This window comes from Asterias rubens, chromosome 1, assembly GCF_902459465.1.
Source record: "Asterias rubens chromosome 1, eAstRub1.3, whole genome shotgun sequence".
In the NCBI taxonomy this organism is placed as follows: Eukaryota; Metazoa; Echinodermata; class Asteroidea; order Forcipulatida; family Asteriidae; genus Asterias; species Asterias rubens.
The window spans coordinates 18,271,938-18,291,350 of record NC_047062.1 but is presented as its reverse complement, the minus strand read 5'-3'; the positions used below and the strand labels follow the sequence as shown (position 1 = coordinate 18,291,350).

General features: G+C 41.6%; 1 protein-coding gene across 1 annotated transcript in view; it reads right to left on the bottom strand.

Annotated features, from left to right (window-relative positions):
- The window catches only part of LOC117307325 (protein unc-79 homolog), a 55,470-nt gene that overhangs the window by 6,533 nt on the left and 29,524 nt on the right, over positions 1-19,413 (bottom strand). The window contains exons 31-44 of the mRNA XM_033792049.1: positions 15,767-15,820; positions 14,293-14,325; positions 9,734-9,859; positions 8,712-8,894; positions 7,827-7,992; positions 7,033-7,214; positions 5,742-5,930; positions 3,818-4,230; positions 2,844-2,984; positions 2,367-2,405; positions 1,966-2,081; positions 1,741-1,826; positions 923-1,090; positions 308-487 (exon numbers count right to left, since the gene is read on the bottom strand). Of these exons, the coding sequence (XP_033647940.1) occupies positions 308-487; positions 923-1,090; positions 1,741-1,826; positions 1,966-2,081; positions 2,367-2,405; positions 2,844-2,984; positions 3,818-4,230; positions 5,742-5,930; positions 7,033-7,214; positions 7,827-7,992; positions 8,712-8,894; positions 9,734-9,859; positions 14,293-14,325; positions 15,767-15,820 (2,076 nt within the window). The remainder of the gene's footprint in view (positions 1-307; positions 488-922; positions 1,091-1,740; positions 1,827-1,965; positions 2,082-2,366; positions 2,406-2,843; positions 2,985-3,817; positions 4,231-5,741; positions 5,931-7,032; positions 7,215-7,826; positions 7,993-8,711; positions 8,895-9,733; positions 9,860-14,292; positions 14,326-15,766; positions 15,821-19,413) is intronic.

The window sequence follows — 19,413 nt, the reverse complement described above, 5'->3', positions numbered from 1 at the left end:
GTAGATGTGAAAGGAAAGTCCCAAATGGGGGGAAAGTTGTGAAAAAAAAGGCAGGAATCCAAAGCTTCGAAAACAACCCAATGATTGTAAAGGGCCATTCACACTGCAGCGATAACAAAATGATACAATCGTCACGCGAAGACAACGCATTCTATTGGTTGAATTGAATATAGAACACGCGCTAGGTTAAACAACCAATAGAGTGCGTTCTCTTTGCGTGGTGATTGTTACTGTTATCATTATCGCTGCAGTGTGACTGGCCCTTTAGTGACCTACGTATTAAGAAAAGAACCACGATGACATATACCTTCATAAATATTCGGTTGCACAAGGAGCAGAGCTCAATGAGAAGCTTGAGTTTGAAGCGAGCTTTCTGGATGACGAAGCTCATGAGTTTACTCATAGGATCCAGTAAGGTGTTGAGTAACTTAGTGGCAGGACTCTTCAAGAGAACCAGCATGATGCGGCACAGATCGTTGGTGTCACACTGTTGGAGAAATGGTTAAATCAATTTGATTTGGGATTGAAGAAAGAAAATATTACAAGAGCAGGATTAGAACCATCGGCATCCGAATAAACGTGCCAGCACTATACCAACTGAGCTATCTAGCTCTATGTTAGCAGTCTCCCTGTTTTGTCAATATCTTTGTTCGGAGTCCCAGTCAAAAGCCATTTAGCCTGTGACTGCCTTGTTCCCAAGCTTTTAATACCACCAATTTCTCATTTCTGCATCAATAATAGCAATACTTTATGAAGACTTGTTCTCTTGCATTTCCTTATAAGTTGGAGGCTTGCTCTCGACAAAAAAGCTTACCAAAGACATCTTCATCTAAAAATTTAAACCCTTTCAGGGTTATTAATTCCTGTTGGTGGTTGCTCATTATTTAAAAAGGAATTTGTTTGAACTGCAGAAATGACTCACATTTTCAGGCAGGGCCAAAGCTATCTTTCTGAAGAAAACCTCGAAGAGAGGGACAAGGTTAGACCATGCACTACTGCCCTCTAGTGGCAGGTTCTCCATGTACTCGGCTAGGTTCATCAAGACGATGAGGATGCGCAGCGAGGGCAGTGTCTTCTTCTCATTCAGACCCTGTTATAGGAACGCAATATCTTTGTTATAACAGCTGCGGGGTGACAATTCAGTTTTAATTAAAAAAAAACATTAATTTTGTTTCAATGTCAACTTCAACAAATTAACAACAATTTAAAATCTATTTATAAATTTAATTTTACTTTCAAGAATTTTGTATAAAGGAAATTAGGAGAGTTGATTTTGTAGAAAAAAAAAGTCTTTGTTTAAGTTTTGTTCTTGTTTTCGATACATGCAAGACTCCAAAGTTGATATCAAATGTGTTTTTGGGTAGAGTGATGGTGGGGAAGGGGTGTTGTTTTAGTATGCAAGCTCACCCCAAACAAGGCTCAAAGCCACTCTTGGTATAGGGCTACAAGAAGAAGAAAAAATTAATGTGAAAAGAACTCAGGGGAGCTGAAGGTAGGAATTGATATTCCTCTAAAAAGGTCTAGCATGTAGGATGGAGGGAAACGTGCACCAGGCAAGGAGTTCCAAAGAGATGCAGTACCGGTATGTGGAATAAAGCTGTTGGAATGGCTCATTGTTCTACATCTCAGCAAATCAAGAAAGTATGGGTGCGAAGAAGCAGAAAGTCTGGTTTCACGCTCAACAATTCTGATAGGAGGAACTAGGTTGAAATAGGGTATGTATGTGTTAGGGTATCATACCTCAAGCAAGAAGCTGATGGCATCAGTAGGTGTCAGCTCACTGAAATCAGTAAGAGCCACGACCATGGTCTTCCAAAACTCACCATCTGGAAACAAATTTGAAACAAAGATGGACAATAAGGTTCTTTGGGATGGAGCGTCATCTTAAGAAAGCAGGCGTTAATTTGCTCATTATCAGTGGATATAGACAGAGGACCAGTCTATAGACAGACAAACTACTCTTACCTTCGACTCTGCTGAGAAAGAGCTGAGGGAAGATGCCGTTGGGGGCAAGTTGATGCAAGGTGCAGCGTAGAAACTGCTTAGCAACGGTGCAACAATGGCCGGGAGGACTTCCAAAGCTAGACATGATAAATAAGACATAAGACATAAGAAACGTTATTACTGATAAATACTGATTGCACAGGGATGTAAACATACAGATTTTGTAAAGATTAGACATAAACTTTTTATTTTTGTTTGTGAAATATTTTAGTGTTTATTCAAACAACTTTGAGTGAACAAAGAAATAACTTTACTAGAATAGGATTTTTTAAAGCCATTATACACTTTTACAAATAACCTACAGGGTTTACATAAAACCTGAAGGATTGGAAAAGAAGTGAGTAAAGCAGAACTGAATTTACCTTTCACTTTGCCATGGGAAAAATGCTGCATTTGCAATCCTAGAATAGAGCAAGAAATTGCAATTAATGATAAAATTAAACCACACAAGATGTTCTGAATGTTTGTTCCATAAATAGCCAATAGGTAAAACAAAACAAATAAAGAATGAAAATAACCCATGGCTCCCACAGCAGTTGTCGTGGTGCTCTGTGCTTTTGCTGTGGTGCCCTCTGCTTTTGCTGTGGTGCCCTCTGCAAGGTTCCAGTACAAATTAATACATTCTCACCAAAGCAGTGCCCCTTACCGGGGGTAAATTGCTGTGCCCCTTTAAGAGCGAAGTTCAAGGACTGGGGTGAATTTAAAAAAGCAGAGGAGATATTAAAAACTTAAAGCTAGTCCTAAGTTAGGACGAGTAACTAGTCAGGACGAGTAACTCTTCCTAACTCGAGATAAGACTAGTCTCAACTCTTTGGGAAATCGGCGTCTGGACTACGTACCTTGCCACAACTTGTAGCATCTCCAGCAGTAGAGGAGCGGCTAGCTCAGGGTCTCTATGTACCAGCGTAGATAGAACCACGATGGCTAGAGACACCGTATCGTCATCATATTCTTCAAGTAGAACACCACAGTCAGTACACCTGAAGAAAACACATCCCAAATTAATTACAGCTTTATATTCTGTTTGTATATGTGATTTGTTTCCACTGTGCGCCACGCCCACTTGCCACGCCCACTCAACTAATTAACAGCAGAGGTCCATTGGTCTAGGTTTTCTTGGATGATTTATGCAAGAAAAAAAATGTAATAATTGGACTTGGTATTACCTGAATTAAAAGTTTCTGTCATAACAAATGTCTGGAATGATGAAATGAGTGACAAATGTGGAGTCGAAAGTGAAAACTTCCAACTCCTCGAGAAAACAACTAAATAAACCAATGGTGCTCACCTTAGGATTGGCAGTGTGCCTCATGCCTTTGCACACCCAATTCTGAATCTAGACACCCTACTTTATCTTGTGCTAACATAAAAGTATTCAAAGTGAGTAATTATGGACACTGGTCGTTCAATTTACAGCAAATTTGGACTATTCCCAAACTTTACATCAACACCCTGCCACTCATGAGCAAAGTCCTCAAAGTATTATAAGAATGGTGGAAGTAGGATTTGAAACTCGGCATTGAGGGGGTATAATTAGGTGAGGTTTGCGGTAGCACCATGTGTAAATCTCTATTGAGCAGTATTTGTTCTGAAAAGAACCTGTAGTTGACAACTCAATGTTTTGATAAGTATGCTCTAATTGTCTTCAGGAGGATCCTATTAAAGACATACCTCAGAGCATACTGAAACGTTTGGGAGTTGTCAACCGTCTGTTCTTTTCAGAACCAACACGACTCCAGAAAGATTCACACATGGTGCTACCGCAAACCTTACCTAAGAATGTTGGAGTGAATGCCATCGATCATACTGTTACCTGGTCAGAGCCATGTAGTTCTTATCCTCATGATATCGCCTAGCAGCCGAGTACACACTGCTCTTCTTCTCAGGCGTCTTAGACTGATCTTTCAACTTCTGAGATCGCTTCTTCCCCTTCTCCTTGCTCTTTCTGGTCATGCCAGCCTTGGGAATACCGGAGTTGACGCCTCCTGCAGTTGCTGATAAGTCTAGGGTGAGATCCCCCTGTTTGCCTCCACCCAGCTTGTTGTCGATTCGTTGCGACAGGGCGTTGGAGGAGATGGTGGCCACGCCCATCTTACGTTGCTTCTTGGAGCGGAAGCGAGGTTGGAGTTTACTCTTCTCGAACGGGGAGAAGAAGGACTCTACTTTGGCCGTCATGAGCGTGGGCTCGAGGGCTTGGCGTTCCACCTTGGCTACTTCAGTCACAACCTAGGGGAGTACAAAAAAGTTGTCATAAGTCATTTATTACTAGAATGCCTCTATTGCTGATTAAAGGGCTATTATTACCATTGGTCAACCATACAAGATTGGGTCCTTCTTAAATAATAACAATAGTCGGTTTTTATACTGCGCTTTTCACACTCGAAGGGCTTCTCAAAGAGCTCTAACACCCCTGGTCACTGGGCCATTAAATTCATTCCTTAACCCTTTGCGCGCTATCGGCGACTACAGTTGCCGAGCTTGTTTATTCCCTGCGCGCTGTCGGCGACTCCAGTCGACCAGCAGTACTGTGAGTAAATAGATGAGGAATTCTGGGAAAATATTGACCCCTGACCTTCATCCAGCTGCATGTATCTAGCTATACATGTATGTATTTCATCTGAAAAAAACGATCTTTTGTCCAAATTTTTTTTACAATTTCCGATCAAAAAGCTGTACGCTAAGACAAAAGGCAGACACACTGGACGTCCATGCAGCATTTCTGGAAATTTTTCAGGACTGAGACTCCGGAGAATCAGACTTTGAAGAGCTTTTTTCGAGAGATTCTGATGTGTTGAGAATGCTGTACGTGTACTGTGTGCGTGTACTGTGTACGTGTCAACGATAAAGATGTACATGAACGTGACACTGGGTCTGATGGCAGCAGTGATGTGTCTGGATTGGACGATGGCCCCGATGAAAATCGACAGCAACTGGGCTTGGCGGCCTGTGATGCGGGCTTGGCGGCCGGTGATAGAATAGTGGTAATGAAATAAGCCTATCTCGGTTATTCTTTATCCAAAAATCATAATGTTTACTGCATAAGATGGGAAATAAAATACAGAGTTAAAAACTTATTTTGCAATTTAGCCGAAAACACTTTCTTCACAGAGTTAAAGTCTTGAGGAAAAATGTATGTGCATTTTAGTAGCGCCACACAGGAAATTCAGCACCAGGGGATACTGTGTGTACAGCCTCGTAGCGTGCTAAGTGTTAAACCATCTCAGCTCCCTGGGGAGTATACAGCATGTGCTGCAAATATGCGCTACTAAGCTAAACCAATCACAAGAACCATCTCTGCCCTCACAGGTACCCATTTTACCCTGGGTGGAGAGAAACAATTATAGTTTAAGTGTCTTGCTCAGGGACACAAGTGTCACGACTCCCGAACCCACATTCTGCTGAACAGAATCATAAGAGCTTGAGTTCGGTGCTCTTATCTGCTTCGCCACAACACTCCACAGTTGAATTCAGCCTGAGCTACCACTGGTTCCTCCCTATTGACCATCAAGGCCTTAGCAGAGACCTATTGAGAGACACTTTCGTCTCCACATCTTAAGGTGCTTTTTGAATCTTAATGTAGTATTATTTATCCTTACCCTTGGTACAGCCTGAGCTACATGTACCACTGGTTCCTCCTTATTGACCATCAAGGCCTTAGCAGGGACCTATTGAGAGACACTTTCGTCTCCACATCTTAAGGTGCTTTTTGAATCTTATATAGTATTATTTATCCTTACCCTTGGTACAGCCTGAGCTACATGTACCACTGGTTCCTCCTTATTGACCATCAAGGCCTTAGCAGGGATTGCCTCCACCTTGTTCAGGGGCTCCAAGTCTTCCACACTCTCCTCATTCTCTTCCTCAACCTCCACGATGGTGGACGCTACGAAGCTTAGATTGGACTTCTTGATGGTAAGAGCAGTCACCTGGATCACAGATAGAAAAGCCGTTACAGACTTCACTGAACTCCAAATAGATGAACAAAGAAAAATTTACTAGAACGGGATTTGAACATGCAACATCAGGCCCTATGATAGTGGTCTCCCTATTTTAGCAATAGCTTTGGTGGGGGAGGGGGGTGCCAGCAAGAAGCCATTCAACATTGTGCAATGAGGGATTTTACCAGAGTTTATAAAAGAACCTGGGAATGTGGCAGTAATAAGATTATCTTTAGGGGGGATGAAACACTTTATTTCAAATCTTAGGTAACAAGCCATGGGAACAAATGAACTAGACTTGGTAGAGCGCGTAACAGAACCAAGACACTTATCGTAGGGGTTAACCCCAGTGTTTCTGGTTTAAATAACGATCGCCTTTTTTTACAGGTTCCATTAGGCTTGCGAGCTCAGTAATTAAGTTCACTTATGAGGCATCCATGGTCTCATTACCAGATATATATATATAGGCTTTGAGTCATTGCATGGTGAGGTATCAATATATATTTGGTTTGCGGTAACACCATGTGTGTATCTACTTGCCAGGCAGAGTTTGTTTTTAGAGAACTGTCTTGCTTTATTCTACTGCCACGGAGTAGATAATCGGAGGTTCAGGAGACTTCTCAGTTCTGAAAAGAACTGTCCTGCTTTTTAACTATTACCAGGGCGGATGGTATAGAAAATAGACTGGACTACTACTTTAGCTTATAGGATCGTAATTGACTGTACTGCCGTGGAGTCAGTTCTGAATTGATCTCAACGTTTCTCGACTAGCTTGCTCTAGTCATCGTCAGGAGATATATATAGCAATATGTTATCCAAGCATGTAAATCAATAACCATAATGTATTACATCTTCCTCAGGAACAAACAGCATATCTGGCATCCTTGTTTACAGGTTTTCTGAGGCTTGCAAGCTACAGTGATTAAGTTCACATATGAGGCATCCTTGGTCCCATTACCAGACATGTATAAAAATATGTCGCCCATGCATGGAATTGTTAATATCAATAACCATTATAAGTATTGCTTGAAGCTTTGCATGGTCTGGATAAATAGGAGGAAACTAGAAATAAATAATAAACTTGTATCACCTCTTCCTCCGGTACAAACAGCATATCCGGCTCACATTCCACTTGTTGATGAAGCCCAGCAGGGATCTCTCTTGGAGCCGTAGGGAGGAGGGGAGAGGACGGACCGGCCGAAGGAATCGATGATACCTCCTCACTGTTATCTTGGTCTTCCATTTCATTCATAGCTTGGATCAGACTGGACTCTGTGGGCATAGATAGTAATGTATACTAAGTAAGAGGTGACACCATGTAATCTTTTGTGAGTCGTGGTGGCTCCAAGAAGATCCGGTTTATGCTTGATGTTTCGATCTGTGTGCTCTGATCATCTTCTGGAGAATGCTGTATGAGAATGCTTAGAGTAATGTATGTCAGTCATCGGCTACAAAAAAGGAAGGTAGTGGTAGCATTTTAAAAGACTGCGTATAAGCTTTCGCAGCAATAACTACTTCATCATTCATTGCATCTGATAAGGTACATGTAGTTGTTGCTGCAAAAGTTTATGCGTTTTTCATATGTAGTTAGTTGGTCTTTGAGTGCTACCACTACCCTCCTTGTTTTATCTGTCAGACTAAACACAGCTATTTCCTACTATAGTCATGGTCTATGACATCAAGTCAGTGATCCCACATAGTAGCATAATGTTTCCACATTATTCAAAGCTTCCACAGTTCAAAGCTTCCAAAAGCTTTACTTTTTGCAACCCTTGCACGAAAGTAAAAATTTTTGTTTAAACAATCTTGGGTCCGACTTAATTAATGTGAAGAAAAACAAAGATAATTCAGATAAAAATTCTGAAGATTCTCCTTCCTGTTTACCTGATTTCTTCTTCTCTAGTGGGGTAGTAGCACCCCAGATGTCCTCTGGGGTGGGTGGCTCGGGACGTTTTGGTTTACATTGATGCCTCTGAGCCTCCAGGGTGTTAATGGTAACACGCACCAAGGACTTCACCTCCGCTTTCAACTCCAGTTGGTCAAAGTTATACTACGATACAACACAAAGGACATAATCAATTCAATTCAATTTATAGCCTAAAAGTGTGGGTGAAAGTTTGGCGAGAGAACTGTTTTTATCAGAGTGGAATAGAAATTTCAGAAAAATAACCAAGGCCAATTGGTCAAAGTTATACTTCGATACAAGACAAAGGACATAATCAATTCAATTCAATTTATAGCTTAATAGTTTGACGTGAAAGTTTTGGCAAGATTGTTTGTATCAAAGTCGAACAGCAAATTCAGAAAAATAACCAATCGGTCAAAGTTATACTATGATACAAGACAAGGACATAATCTGCTTAAAAGTTTGGGTGAAAGTTAATTTTTCTCATCAGAGTGGAACAGCAAGTTCTTTTCAGAACTGAGAAGTCTCCCAAATTCCAAAAATCTACTCCAAGGTAGCAGAATATAAAGCATGACAAGTTCTCAAACTAACATAATCTACCTAGCAAAGAGATGCAAATGTTGGTGTTACCGCAAACCAAATATATATTGATACCTCACCATGCAATGCCTCAAATCACATATTCATAGAGCTGCTTAAGCAGATATGCCCAGAGATTACCAGAGATAAAGCGCTATACAAAACTACTCGTTATTATTTATGTTACTAACTGACCATGGTGTTTACTAGATGACTGTCATTGCCTGTACATCATCATAACGTGCTTGCAGACAACAGCCATAACCTTTGCCCTTTGACCTTACCTTGTACAGTATAATCAGAAATGACATGAGCCACGATATCCTACAGTGCGGTTCTAGGAACCACAGTGTGTAATCATGTAGCTGCATGTCTTGAGGAGCTTTCTGCGGAGACGGACAGTACGCCAAGAGCTCTATGATCATTGGTAGTAAGACGGTCCCAACCTTTACATTATGGTCCAGCATCTGTAAAGGAAGATGTAGAGTCATGAATTCATGAAGTGTACTTGCAGCAAGATTACATGTATAGACTTTGTGAAGATGGCGTCAATGACCAGTGTAGACTTTTTGGTGATCACCAGTGTGTGTTTGAGTCAAGTGTAGCTGTTACAATTAAGAGGCAATATTGAGCCAATCACTACAAAACATTATCTTCCGTGAACCAAGTATGTGCCTAACGTAGTTGTACATCAGGTCAACACTTTAATCAGGTGAAAACCTTCTTTTCACTGGTTTCAACCTTGGTTGGTGGCTGGCCGCTATGAAAGCACCTTGCCCTCCGCTCAGTCCATAAAAAGTCACCAGCCAACAATTCGGTTGTTACTACGCAGTGGACCGGCTCCTCACACCGTTATTGCTGAATTATAAATTATTTGGATCACTTAAAAATCTATACATCGGCATGTAAGTGCAACAATGCACAAAACTTATTCTGCATGCAAATCGTATCCTGCAAAAGTATTCCATTCAACAACGTTGTAACTTGGCGTCCATTGACCTTGTGGTATTTCAAGCGACATACAACCTTTTGACATAATAAAACTTAAGTTTCATGTAAAGCCAAATAGGAGACTTTCTGGGACGATAGGTGGCAGCAGACTTACCAGGTAAAGCCATTGTTCTCAGAATTATGCGCATGTTCAGAACTACGTAATCAATGGAAATCTACCCGGTAAGTTTGCTGCCACCTAGCGTTAGAAAGTTCTCCCATTAGCAGATACAACCTTGCTGAACCAAAACACGACAATACTAAATTAGGGAACGAAAATGGATAGAAAATTATGTCCTTGAAAAGTGGAGGATACCTTAGGTGCTCCAGCCATGAATGAATAGAAAACAGCCGACTCTCGGAGTTGTTGTGGAGCTAAGATAAAGCATTTTTCAAGCTGCTTGTATCCCATCAATACACTCAGATGACGTAACACCGTGCTCTGTGCAGGAAAACACACTTCAATATTAGAAGGGAAAACTGGCATCTTATTTATACAAGGTGACTTTTAAGACTTCTTAGGATTTTTTAAAAGTAATTTGGGTGATAAAATAAGAGAATTTCTTGAAGGCCAGTTTAGGGATTCTGGAGACCTACTGCTGCCTATTAATATGAACAATCAATTAGACCTTGGGGGAAGTAGATTTTTCAGATTTGGTCAAAAATAGGACCATTATCAACAGACTGTAGGAAGTGGGCGGAGTTGTATTAGAAAGCAGATTTATTCCAAGATAAAAGGAACAAAAGAAAAGAAAAATAACCAAGTATAAAATAGATCAAGGAAACTAAAACAAGGTAAAGCTGTCAAGTTTCTTTTTGTTGGTTAGTCTTAACATTGTTTTTTTTCTTTCTGTTAAGTGGGCACATCCACAAAAGGGATTCGGAATTTGAAAACTGAAATGCTGTATTTACCTTTTTTTTAGTCGAATTTTGAATCTTTGTAAGTAGACGTTAATTTAACCGTCTTTAGAAGGAGTTTTTTTCAAAATGATGCTTTGGAATTGTACACTTTCAGACAGAACAAAAACTGAAAGACTACTCTACAAAAAATGGGAGACTAATCCATTTGGGATGTCCTGCACCATTTTGTTCTTAATTTCTGGGACGCAAATGCGACAAGCGTTTTCTGGCACGACATTCATCTTTGACCAATGATGTCAGGGCAACTATGCAAACTGCCATTGTGACGCAAGTTGAAACCCGGGCCTAATTCCAAAGACGCTAAGCACAACAAAACTATGCTTACCTGAATATGGTTACCAGCTAAAATACCATTTCACATGTAAAATTTGTGACTGGAATCCTGCTCATTTCTGTTTAGCAGATAATTGTAAAAGCAGTTTTTTTCTGTTTAAGCAGCTCTATGAAAATGGCCCCTGGGCAAATGTGAGCGTAAGAGCTTCCAAGTAGTAATGACGGAATGACGCTGGTACAGAACATATGAAATTGACCTAAACTGGAGTGCAATTATAGTGAATTTATTCATTCAATTCAAAAGGACCACTATTTTCTTTCAAAGCTAAACATTGCATGGAATGTATGGAGATGATGGTAACAACTGTTTAAAATTGTTTCCTTATTTGAATAGTATTAACAAAGTAACTGAAAATGTCAAGGGGTAGAAAAGTGGTAGAAAATATAGCATCAAGCATGCAATAAACTAACAGAAATGAACTAAAATGGAGACAGAAGAACAAAATAAATGAAAAGTTGAACAGTTTGAAATGACAGAGAAGGGTTTACAATGGGATAATACTGTTGCTGTTTATTGTAGGGGTTTGGATTACGGACTGCGTGGATAGAAGCACGTAGGTGTTTGGGGGAACTGGACCTGGGGTCAAAGACAAGTGGGTGGGCGTTTCAAAAACAACATCAAATTAAACAGTCAAAAGAAAGAAGTAGCAATGAGAAAATGTCAAAAATAAAAAAAGAGAAGGAAGTATTTTTTTCCCTGTATTAAACACAGTTTCTACCGTAACTTTTTTCCCCCTTAAACCACGGTTGATAATAATTGTTTATGAAACATATCGTTTACTGAACATATGTTTTTTCACATCACTTTCTGAACCGAATACATTAACAATTGTTTATGAAAGTGCAGTAGTGTGAGGCATGCCAACTCAACCACCCAATCCATCTATTCTCCCCTTATACAAAAATTAGTCGTCAAGTATGAGAAAACTTGCTATTTCCCATTTAGTTGTTTTAAAAGATTTTAAGCATATTCCACTGTTTTTTTTTTTTAAATCTGATTGCCATTTTTAAAAAAAGGTTTGGCAAAGATTCAAACCTTTTCAAAATGGCTGTACAGCATGAACAATCTTTGCATCACCAACATATTACCCCATGATAAAGGTTTCAAGTTTTCCATCAAATATATTTTAATAAATTGATTTTTCTGAATGCAGTTCCCACAAGGATTTGTGGAAAAAGAGCATGCTGTGCTAACACGTCCCTGTGTGTTTTTTGTGCAGTATACCTATGTAGATTCTGTTGAACAACGGCATTATTACAAGTGTGATGGGTAATTATGGGAGAGTGGCAAAAAAAAGCTTACCTTTGCAAACAAGAGGTAACAATTTCGTTAAAGAATGAGCATGCTCTATTTATGAACTCAGCTATTGAGACCATAAACCCAACTGTGTCTTAAATTTATAAGCGATTGTTAATGTTTAATAAAAGTAAGATTTGATAAAACAACGTGATAAGCTCTTTTACCATCTGTTTCCATTCATCTTTATGCGGAATGTTTTCACACAAGATTTTCCTCTCTAAATATTCTCAGATTTGTTTTTTTCAAGGCATCTTAACATTGCAGAGTCACCCCTACTTGTTGGTTGTACTCATACAAAATTCTACATCTTAAATGTTTATGTCTTACGCACAAAGATCATCAGCCCTTAAAGTTGGGTTGAGTATAACCCCTCCACCCACCATTGCTACTCCCTCTGTAACGTAAGTGCCCAGGACATTGGGGTTGTACTTAAATGGGTGCGTTACAAAAACACTGAGCACCATTTGAATGGAAAAACAGCACATGGGGGGGGGGGCGCATGGAGCCATATAAACTCACAGAACCATAAAAAACATTTGCAGACGACGCGGACAGTTCATTTCAAAACATCGTTATGGCGTTGGGGACAACATAGTGTAATCACAGACAAACGTTGGGGCTTTCTTACTTTAAACAAGCAAATAACTAGCAACACGGTCAGGCTTTGTTCGGGCTGCTGTTAAGGGGGGGTCAAAAACAGAGTTGGCTTGGGTATCAAGGTCGTTGACCTTTTCGTGGCAAGGAGGCAGGAAAAACAAACGGACGAGATTGTTCGGACAAAGCTGTGGAGACTAAAAAAGAACGATCAAGTCATGACAAAAGGGATCGTTGCAATGAAGCTCATCCAAGACTGTTCTTGTTGCTAGATCCAGATCACTGCCAACACAAATTGGATTCTCAGAATTATGGTAGAAGTCAATTTCCAATATTTTCATCGTTCAAATTCCATGAATGTGCCATCAGTACACCAATTTTACTCCTTTTTTGTAAAATTTAGTGATTGAAAATTCTGTACCTTTACTTTAATGTGGCAATGCACGAGATATACTCCTCCATTTTAATGCCCATTTCACACAAGGCATATTACAGGCAACTAGGTCCAGGCAAACTCAAAGAAGAGAATCCATTAAAATTTGAATGTTCACATATTTTTCTTGAGGGTTCGTAAAACATTGTTTGAAAAACTACTCAAGTGCTACTGTAGCATGCACTGCAGTTGGTTGCCTCTAAGTTGCAAGTAAAAATTGCCTCGTGTGACAAGGCCCTAAGAGAAACAACCAATATTTTCAGATGGAGTATTTATTTTCTTCCAGAAGGCCAATCTGGTTGGCAGCAGATCTAGACTTCACTACTTGTTGGGCAACAACAGATACTTTTTTTTGAATGAGGTCAGACAAGACGGGCTACTCTCTGGACATGAAGATGGGTAAGGGGAGACACGGCTGTGCCACAGTACTAAAGGAGGAGACTCTGCGGCTATGGACACGTGCAGTTTGTATCAGCTACAATGGGTGGCGTGCAGTTCATCCATCGACCAGCAGGGAGTGTGTTCCACACAACCACTGAGCAGACCCACCCTCCCCAGACAACTGAACCTGGGTGTAATACGGCTGTACTCGAAACGTCTTTCCAAATTGTTGGAAGTTTGACGGATTTGAACACTTTTGAGAAACTGTTTTCTTGAAGTTTTTTTTATAAGTGGTGATACTTATTCACGTGTAAACAAAATAAGGTTTTGGAGCCTTAAAACATATCACACAGTTATCTTTTTTCTTCTTTTTGGGGGCTCACACATTACAAAATCCATCTGAGCTTCAGCAGAATACTTAAGTTTAAGTTTCAGAGTCATGGTCAAAGAAAATGGCTTGAGAAAGTTTTTTTTAAGACGCAATACTCATCTTTATAAGTTCTCTCAAAAATATGAAAGACATCAACATTTTTTGAAGTGGCTCTTTCAGCCAATTCCTTCTTTTGAAAGCAGGTAGCCATTTTAAAAACATGGCAACCAAAACCTCCCACCTTTCCTAGCAGTGTCGTCCACATACATTTAACAACTCTCCACGCCAAGTAAAGCCCGCGGTTTATACTTCATGCGAATTGCGAATTGCTAAGCGATTTTTCTTGCATCACTATATTACAAAAACAGCACGTACTGATTGTTTCCGTCGCCTAAACTCGCTTGGCATTCGCTTCTGCATGAAGTACAAACCAGGGCTTAGGTATCAAACCCAGATTCAGTTTAGTGCGGGTAGCTGGCTCGTCAATGGTCACAGACATGGCACACGGATGTGAACAGGATGGGGCCTCGCTTTATCACTGACCTTCCGCATCATATTTCTTCCCTTGACAGAGTTCTGGAAACGTGCACAGGTTTGATATAATGCAGATTAAAAAGCATTGAAGCAGCAGCCCTTGTCACCTTCTGCATTCTCATGCCCCCAAAACAAAGTGGCTCCCCCAAATATAAATCTAGTTCCTCCCCCATAACATGGCTTTCTTTTGGCTATAAATATTTCACTCATTCCTGAGTAAGTGGCAGGATCAGACTAGATCATACTTTACCTTGATAGGCATTCTGAAAAATATCAGCAAAATTTGTTTTATATTTTCACCCGATGACATACAATAAAGTTCCTGATTTTTGAGGGCAAAGTGACATTTCCTGTTAAATGACAACAAAAAAAGCTTCTAGCCTAGCTGTGGCTGCTCGATGAACACTGAAATAGGCATTATGGATTATTCAGTAAAACACATAGCGGTTTACATTAATTGATCTTTAGTCATTATTATCATGTAATTCATTCAAGCTTTGTTTCTCATCATGGTACACTAGCAATGAAGACAAATGTTATGATCATGTTATGACCACTTAATTAAAGAAGCACGTGGCCTTAAAGTGACAATGTAAAGCCTGAAAATTTAAAACTAAACAGGCCTGGAATTACATGAAGGCCAAAGAGGCCCTGAGGCCATGTTGCCCCTGGTCTTAGACTTGATGCCCCTTCAAAAGTTTCCCATAGACTTTAAGATTTTCCAATGGGAATATTGCCTTGCCAGCACTTAGATAAAATTCCAGGCCCGATAAACCACATTGAGGTCGTGTCAAAAACTTGCGACTTCGGCAACAGCTAGGGCTAGATCAGTGCAGTGGGCCTGCAAGTGTTGAAGAATGGGCAGACGCGCACGATCTAGCTGTAGCTGTAGCCGAAGTCAATGTTTAGGACCTGGCCTAAGTCTTAGTAAATGTGGCATATTTGGAGTTTACAATGTCTCTTCAGAGCTACAGTAATGCATGATTCTACACAAGTTCCTTAAACAAAAACAATATTTGTGTTAACAATGACCATGTTAAAACTCTGCAAAGATTCACTCTCTATTTTCATGAAACTGTTTTACAGCTATGTCTTCATGGAGCAACAAAAAAGCAGCATTTACATCATGTAGCAAAACCCAAGGTGAATTAGCCATTTATTAGTAATGTCGCTCATAAATAAGAAAAATTACTATAGAGAGTATTAAATATTGAAGTATTGAAGTAATGATATTGCAACGCATTTGAAAATCTCAAAGGTTTTGGTGTAGATTGGAGACGATTTCGAGCTTTAAAACAAGATAACTTTTATTGAAGATTTGACAAAGACTTGATTTGATAAAAATAAAAAAATTACCTTGTTGGTTATAAGGGATGCGGTTAGTTCAAAAATACTGACTGTCTGTTGAGAATTTCAAATCTATCTGCTTGTTTTTGGGGGGTTTCCGAGCACTTCATGCAAAAGATGAGTGTCAGTGACTTACCATTGCTCTGCTTGATGTCTGCTCTTCATCAGCGCTACTTTCACGTGTCATGAACTACAAGTAGTAAAATAGAAACATGGGGATCAGTGATTTCTTTCCCTCCCCTTCAACTCTGTGGAACCTGGTTCGAATCTCAACGCAAAAATATGACTAAACGGACAGTCAATTTGCTAAGAATTTCACACACACACACACACACAAGCTTGTATACGCCTGCATTGGAGGACCATTGTTCTTCTTTTGTTAATACTTTTTGCAGCAGCTCCCATTGGTTTCATACACGTTTTTCAACTGTGGACCTTTCCTGAACTGTGGGCCCTATTGCCCTCTTTTGTTATAGGTCCCCTGGTTTGAATGTGTGTACCTACTCACACACACACAAAAGCACCCTCTGCTTTTCTGTGACATTAGAGCTCAAAATTTACACTGAACCACAGGACCGAAGCCAATGATTTTAGTGTCAGGTTAGTAAACTCATGACCAGACAAGCCTAGTGGCCTCGTGTAATTGAACAAATAATGGGCTGCTCAAGCGATTTCTTTAAAAAAAAAATTAAATTTAACAAAACTCTCAATGAGGTTATTTTTCTGTCATTCTAGTTGGAAGTGTCGTTGAGCCACTCCCCATCCATTGAAATGTCCCAAATGATCAGCGTCTCAAATAGCCTCTCCTAATTCAAACTCCTACTGCCCGGCTTCACGTGCCGATCCCTGTTTCTAACTGTGGGCAGAGGTGTGAAGGCGAGTTTCTGGCGCCTTAAAACCAGATTGCTTCAGGTAGGTGGAGCTCGTTAACCATGGGAGGTAGTTCACCTAAGAGACAGCCACTCTGATTTCAAACTCGGGCTGGTGGGGCTCGCAGCCTTGGTTGGCAGCCCACCTAGGAGAAGGAAAACTCTGATTTCAAACCCTAGTTCACGTCTGCCAGCTCGGCAGCACATACCCGGTCCAGGGTTACGGACACCCAGCTATGGGGAAATAGCCTCGCTGCCTTGTGAGCGCTTTTAAAAGTGAAAGGCTAGGGAGTAAACCTTATAAGAAATCCGGAGTTGAGCCCCTAAGGCGGTCTGGTGTTCGTCTCGACACTCTTCCGGCAGCTCCTGCAGCCAAGCTGATGCCAAACGTATTGCTCTGCTCTCCTTTGGACAACATCAGTAAGGCCGAGAGGGTGATCCTGACGACTGGGCTACCCAGGATCTCCATACATTCAGCCCAGGCATTGCGCCCTGGAGAGGTCACTTCAGTGCCACCGTTAAAAGTGGCAGAAACAACACGAGAGGTAGCAGTTACGAGTGATAAGCCTTTTCCGATTGGCGTAGGATACGGGCGCTACGGGTTACCTCTGACGGTGGGAGGGACCGTTGTGTCCCACTGGTGAGCTACCGCCCACCTCAAGCTGGGCAGCCCCCAGCTAGTAAGGTGCTTACCCGTCACAGGCCGCCTGCTTCATCGGGTGTATGGAGCTTAGAGGATTGACTCGACAAGCGGACTGAAAATACTGCACCAGGCAAACAACGAAGAAATAAAAAACTACCAGTCTTGCGTTTAGCAAGCTGGAACGTCAGGACTATGTGTCCTGGCATCTCGGACGACCTACTTGGGGTCGACGACTCCCGAAAGACGGCCATCATAAGCCGTGAGCTCAAGAGGCTCAATATCGACATTGCTGCACTGCAGGAGACTAGACTTTCTTCAGACGGCAGCATCAGGGAACAAGACTACACCATCTTCTGGCAGGGAAGAGAACCACAGGAACGACGACAGCACGGTGTTGGATTTGCAGTGAGAAACTCCTTGCTTTCCTCAATAGAACCACCAAACAAAGGCACAGAACGCATCCTTTCTCTTCGCCTGTCAAGTGCTTCAGGTCCAGTGAACATCCTGAGCATTTATGCTCCAACCCTCTGTAGCTCTGCAGAGTCCAAGGATCAATTCTATGAACATCTGGACTCTGTCATCACAAACATCCCTGCCACTGAACACCTATACCTACTGGGAGACTTTAATGCAAGAGTGGGATCAGACCATGATTCCTGGCCCAAATGCATCGGACACTTTGGCATAGGAAAACTGAACGAGAATGGTCAAAGGCTGCTAGAACTCTGTTCTTACCACAACCTCTGCATTACCAACACATTCTTCTTCACCAAACCATGCCACAAAGTATCCTGGAGGCATCCCAGGTCTCTACGCTGGCACCAGCTGGACCTAGTTGTCACAAGAACAACATCACTAAACAGCGTTCAATTTACCCGAAGCTACCACAGCGCTGACTGTGACACAGACCATTCATTGATTGCCAGCAGAGTTCGACTTCAGCCTAGAAGCAGAAAGGCCTCCCACGCATAAACACTGCCAAAATGTCTGCCCCTGCCCTGTGTGAACGCTTTGCAGAGTCCATCGAACAGGCCCTCCAGGACTGTCCTTCAACTACTGCTGAAGAGAGATGGAACTACATTCGCGATGCTATCCATACTTCAGCCATGGACACTTATGGCAAGAGAGAAAAGCAGAACCCAGACTGGTTTGCCTCTGGGATTGCAGAGATGGAGCCTGTCATTGAAGCAAAGCGAGCAGCTCTTGCCAGGTACAGGATTGATCCATCTGTGAAGACGCTTTCAGCTCTCAGAAAGGCAAGGAACAATGCCAAACGGATTGCTAGACAATGCGCAAACACCTTATTGGCTGAACCTTTGTCAGAGCATCCAACTGGCTGCTGATACTGGCAACACCGGTGGCATGTATATGGGCATAAAAAAGGCATTCAGGCCAACCATCAACAAGGTAATGCAACTAAAGTCATCAACCGGGGAGGTCATCACAGACCGGGAGTCTCAGATGGACAGATGGGTCGAGCACTACCAGGAACTATACTCACGGGAGAGCACAGTCAACGACATTACTATTGATAGCATAAAGAGCCTGCCTGTCATGAAAGATCTTGACATTCTTCCAACCTTAGAAGAGCTCAACAAGGCTATCAACTCCCTTACCTGTGGTAAAGCACCAGGAAAGGATGGCATCCCCTCTGAAATCATCAAGGCTGGCAAGAACACTGCCCTACTCCGCCATCTTCATGAGCTCCTCTGCCAGTGCTGGGAAGAGGGAACAGTTCCCCATGATATGCGAGATGCGAACATCATCACCCTCTACAAAAACAAAGGTGACCGCACTGACTGTAACAACTATCGCGGAATATCCCTCCTAAGCACTGTCGGGAAGGCCTTCGCCCGTGTGGTTCTCAACAGATTGCAAATGCTTGCGGCCCGTGTATACCCAGAGTCACAATGTGGATTTAGGGCTGGAAGATCAACCATAGACATGATATTTTCTATTCGGCAACTGCAGGAGAAATGCAGAGAGCAGAGACAACCGCTGTACATCGCCTTTATTGATCTGACTAAAGCTTTTGACCTTGTCAGCAGAAAGGCTCTCTTCTCTCTCCTACAGAAGATAGGATGTCCACCCAAGCTGCTAATGCTGATTACATCCTTTCATGATGATATGCAGGGCACCATCCAATTTGACGGCTCAACATCAGCCCCCTTCCCAATCAAGAACGGAGTAAAGCAGGGCTGCGTGCTAGCTCCCACGCTCTTCGGCATCTTCTTCTCCTTGCTGCTTTCACACGCCTTCAGGTCATCAGAG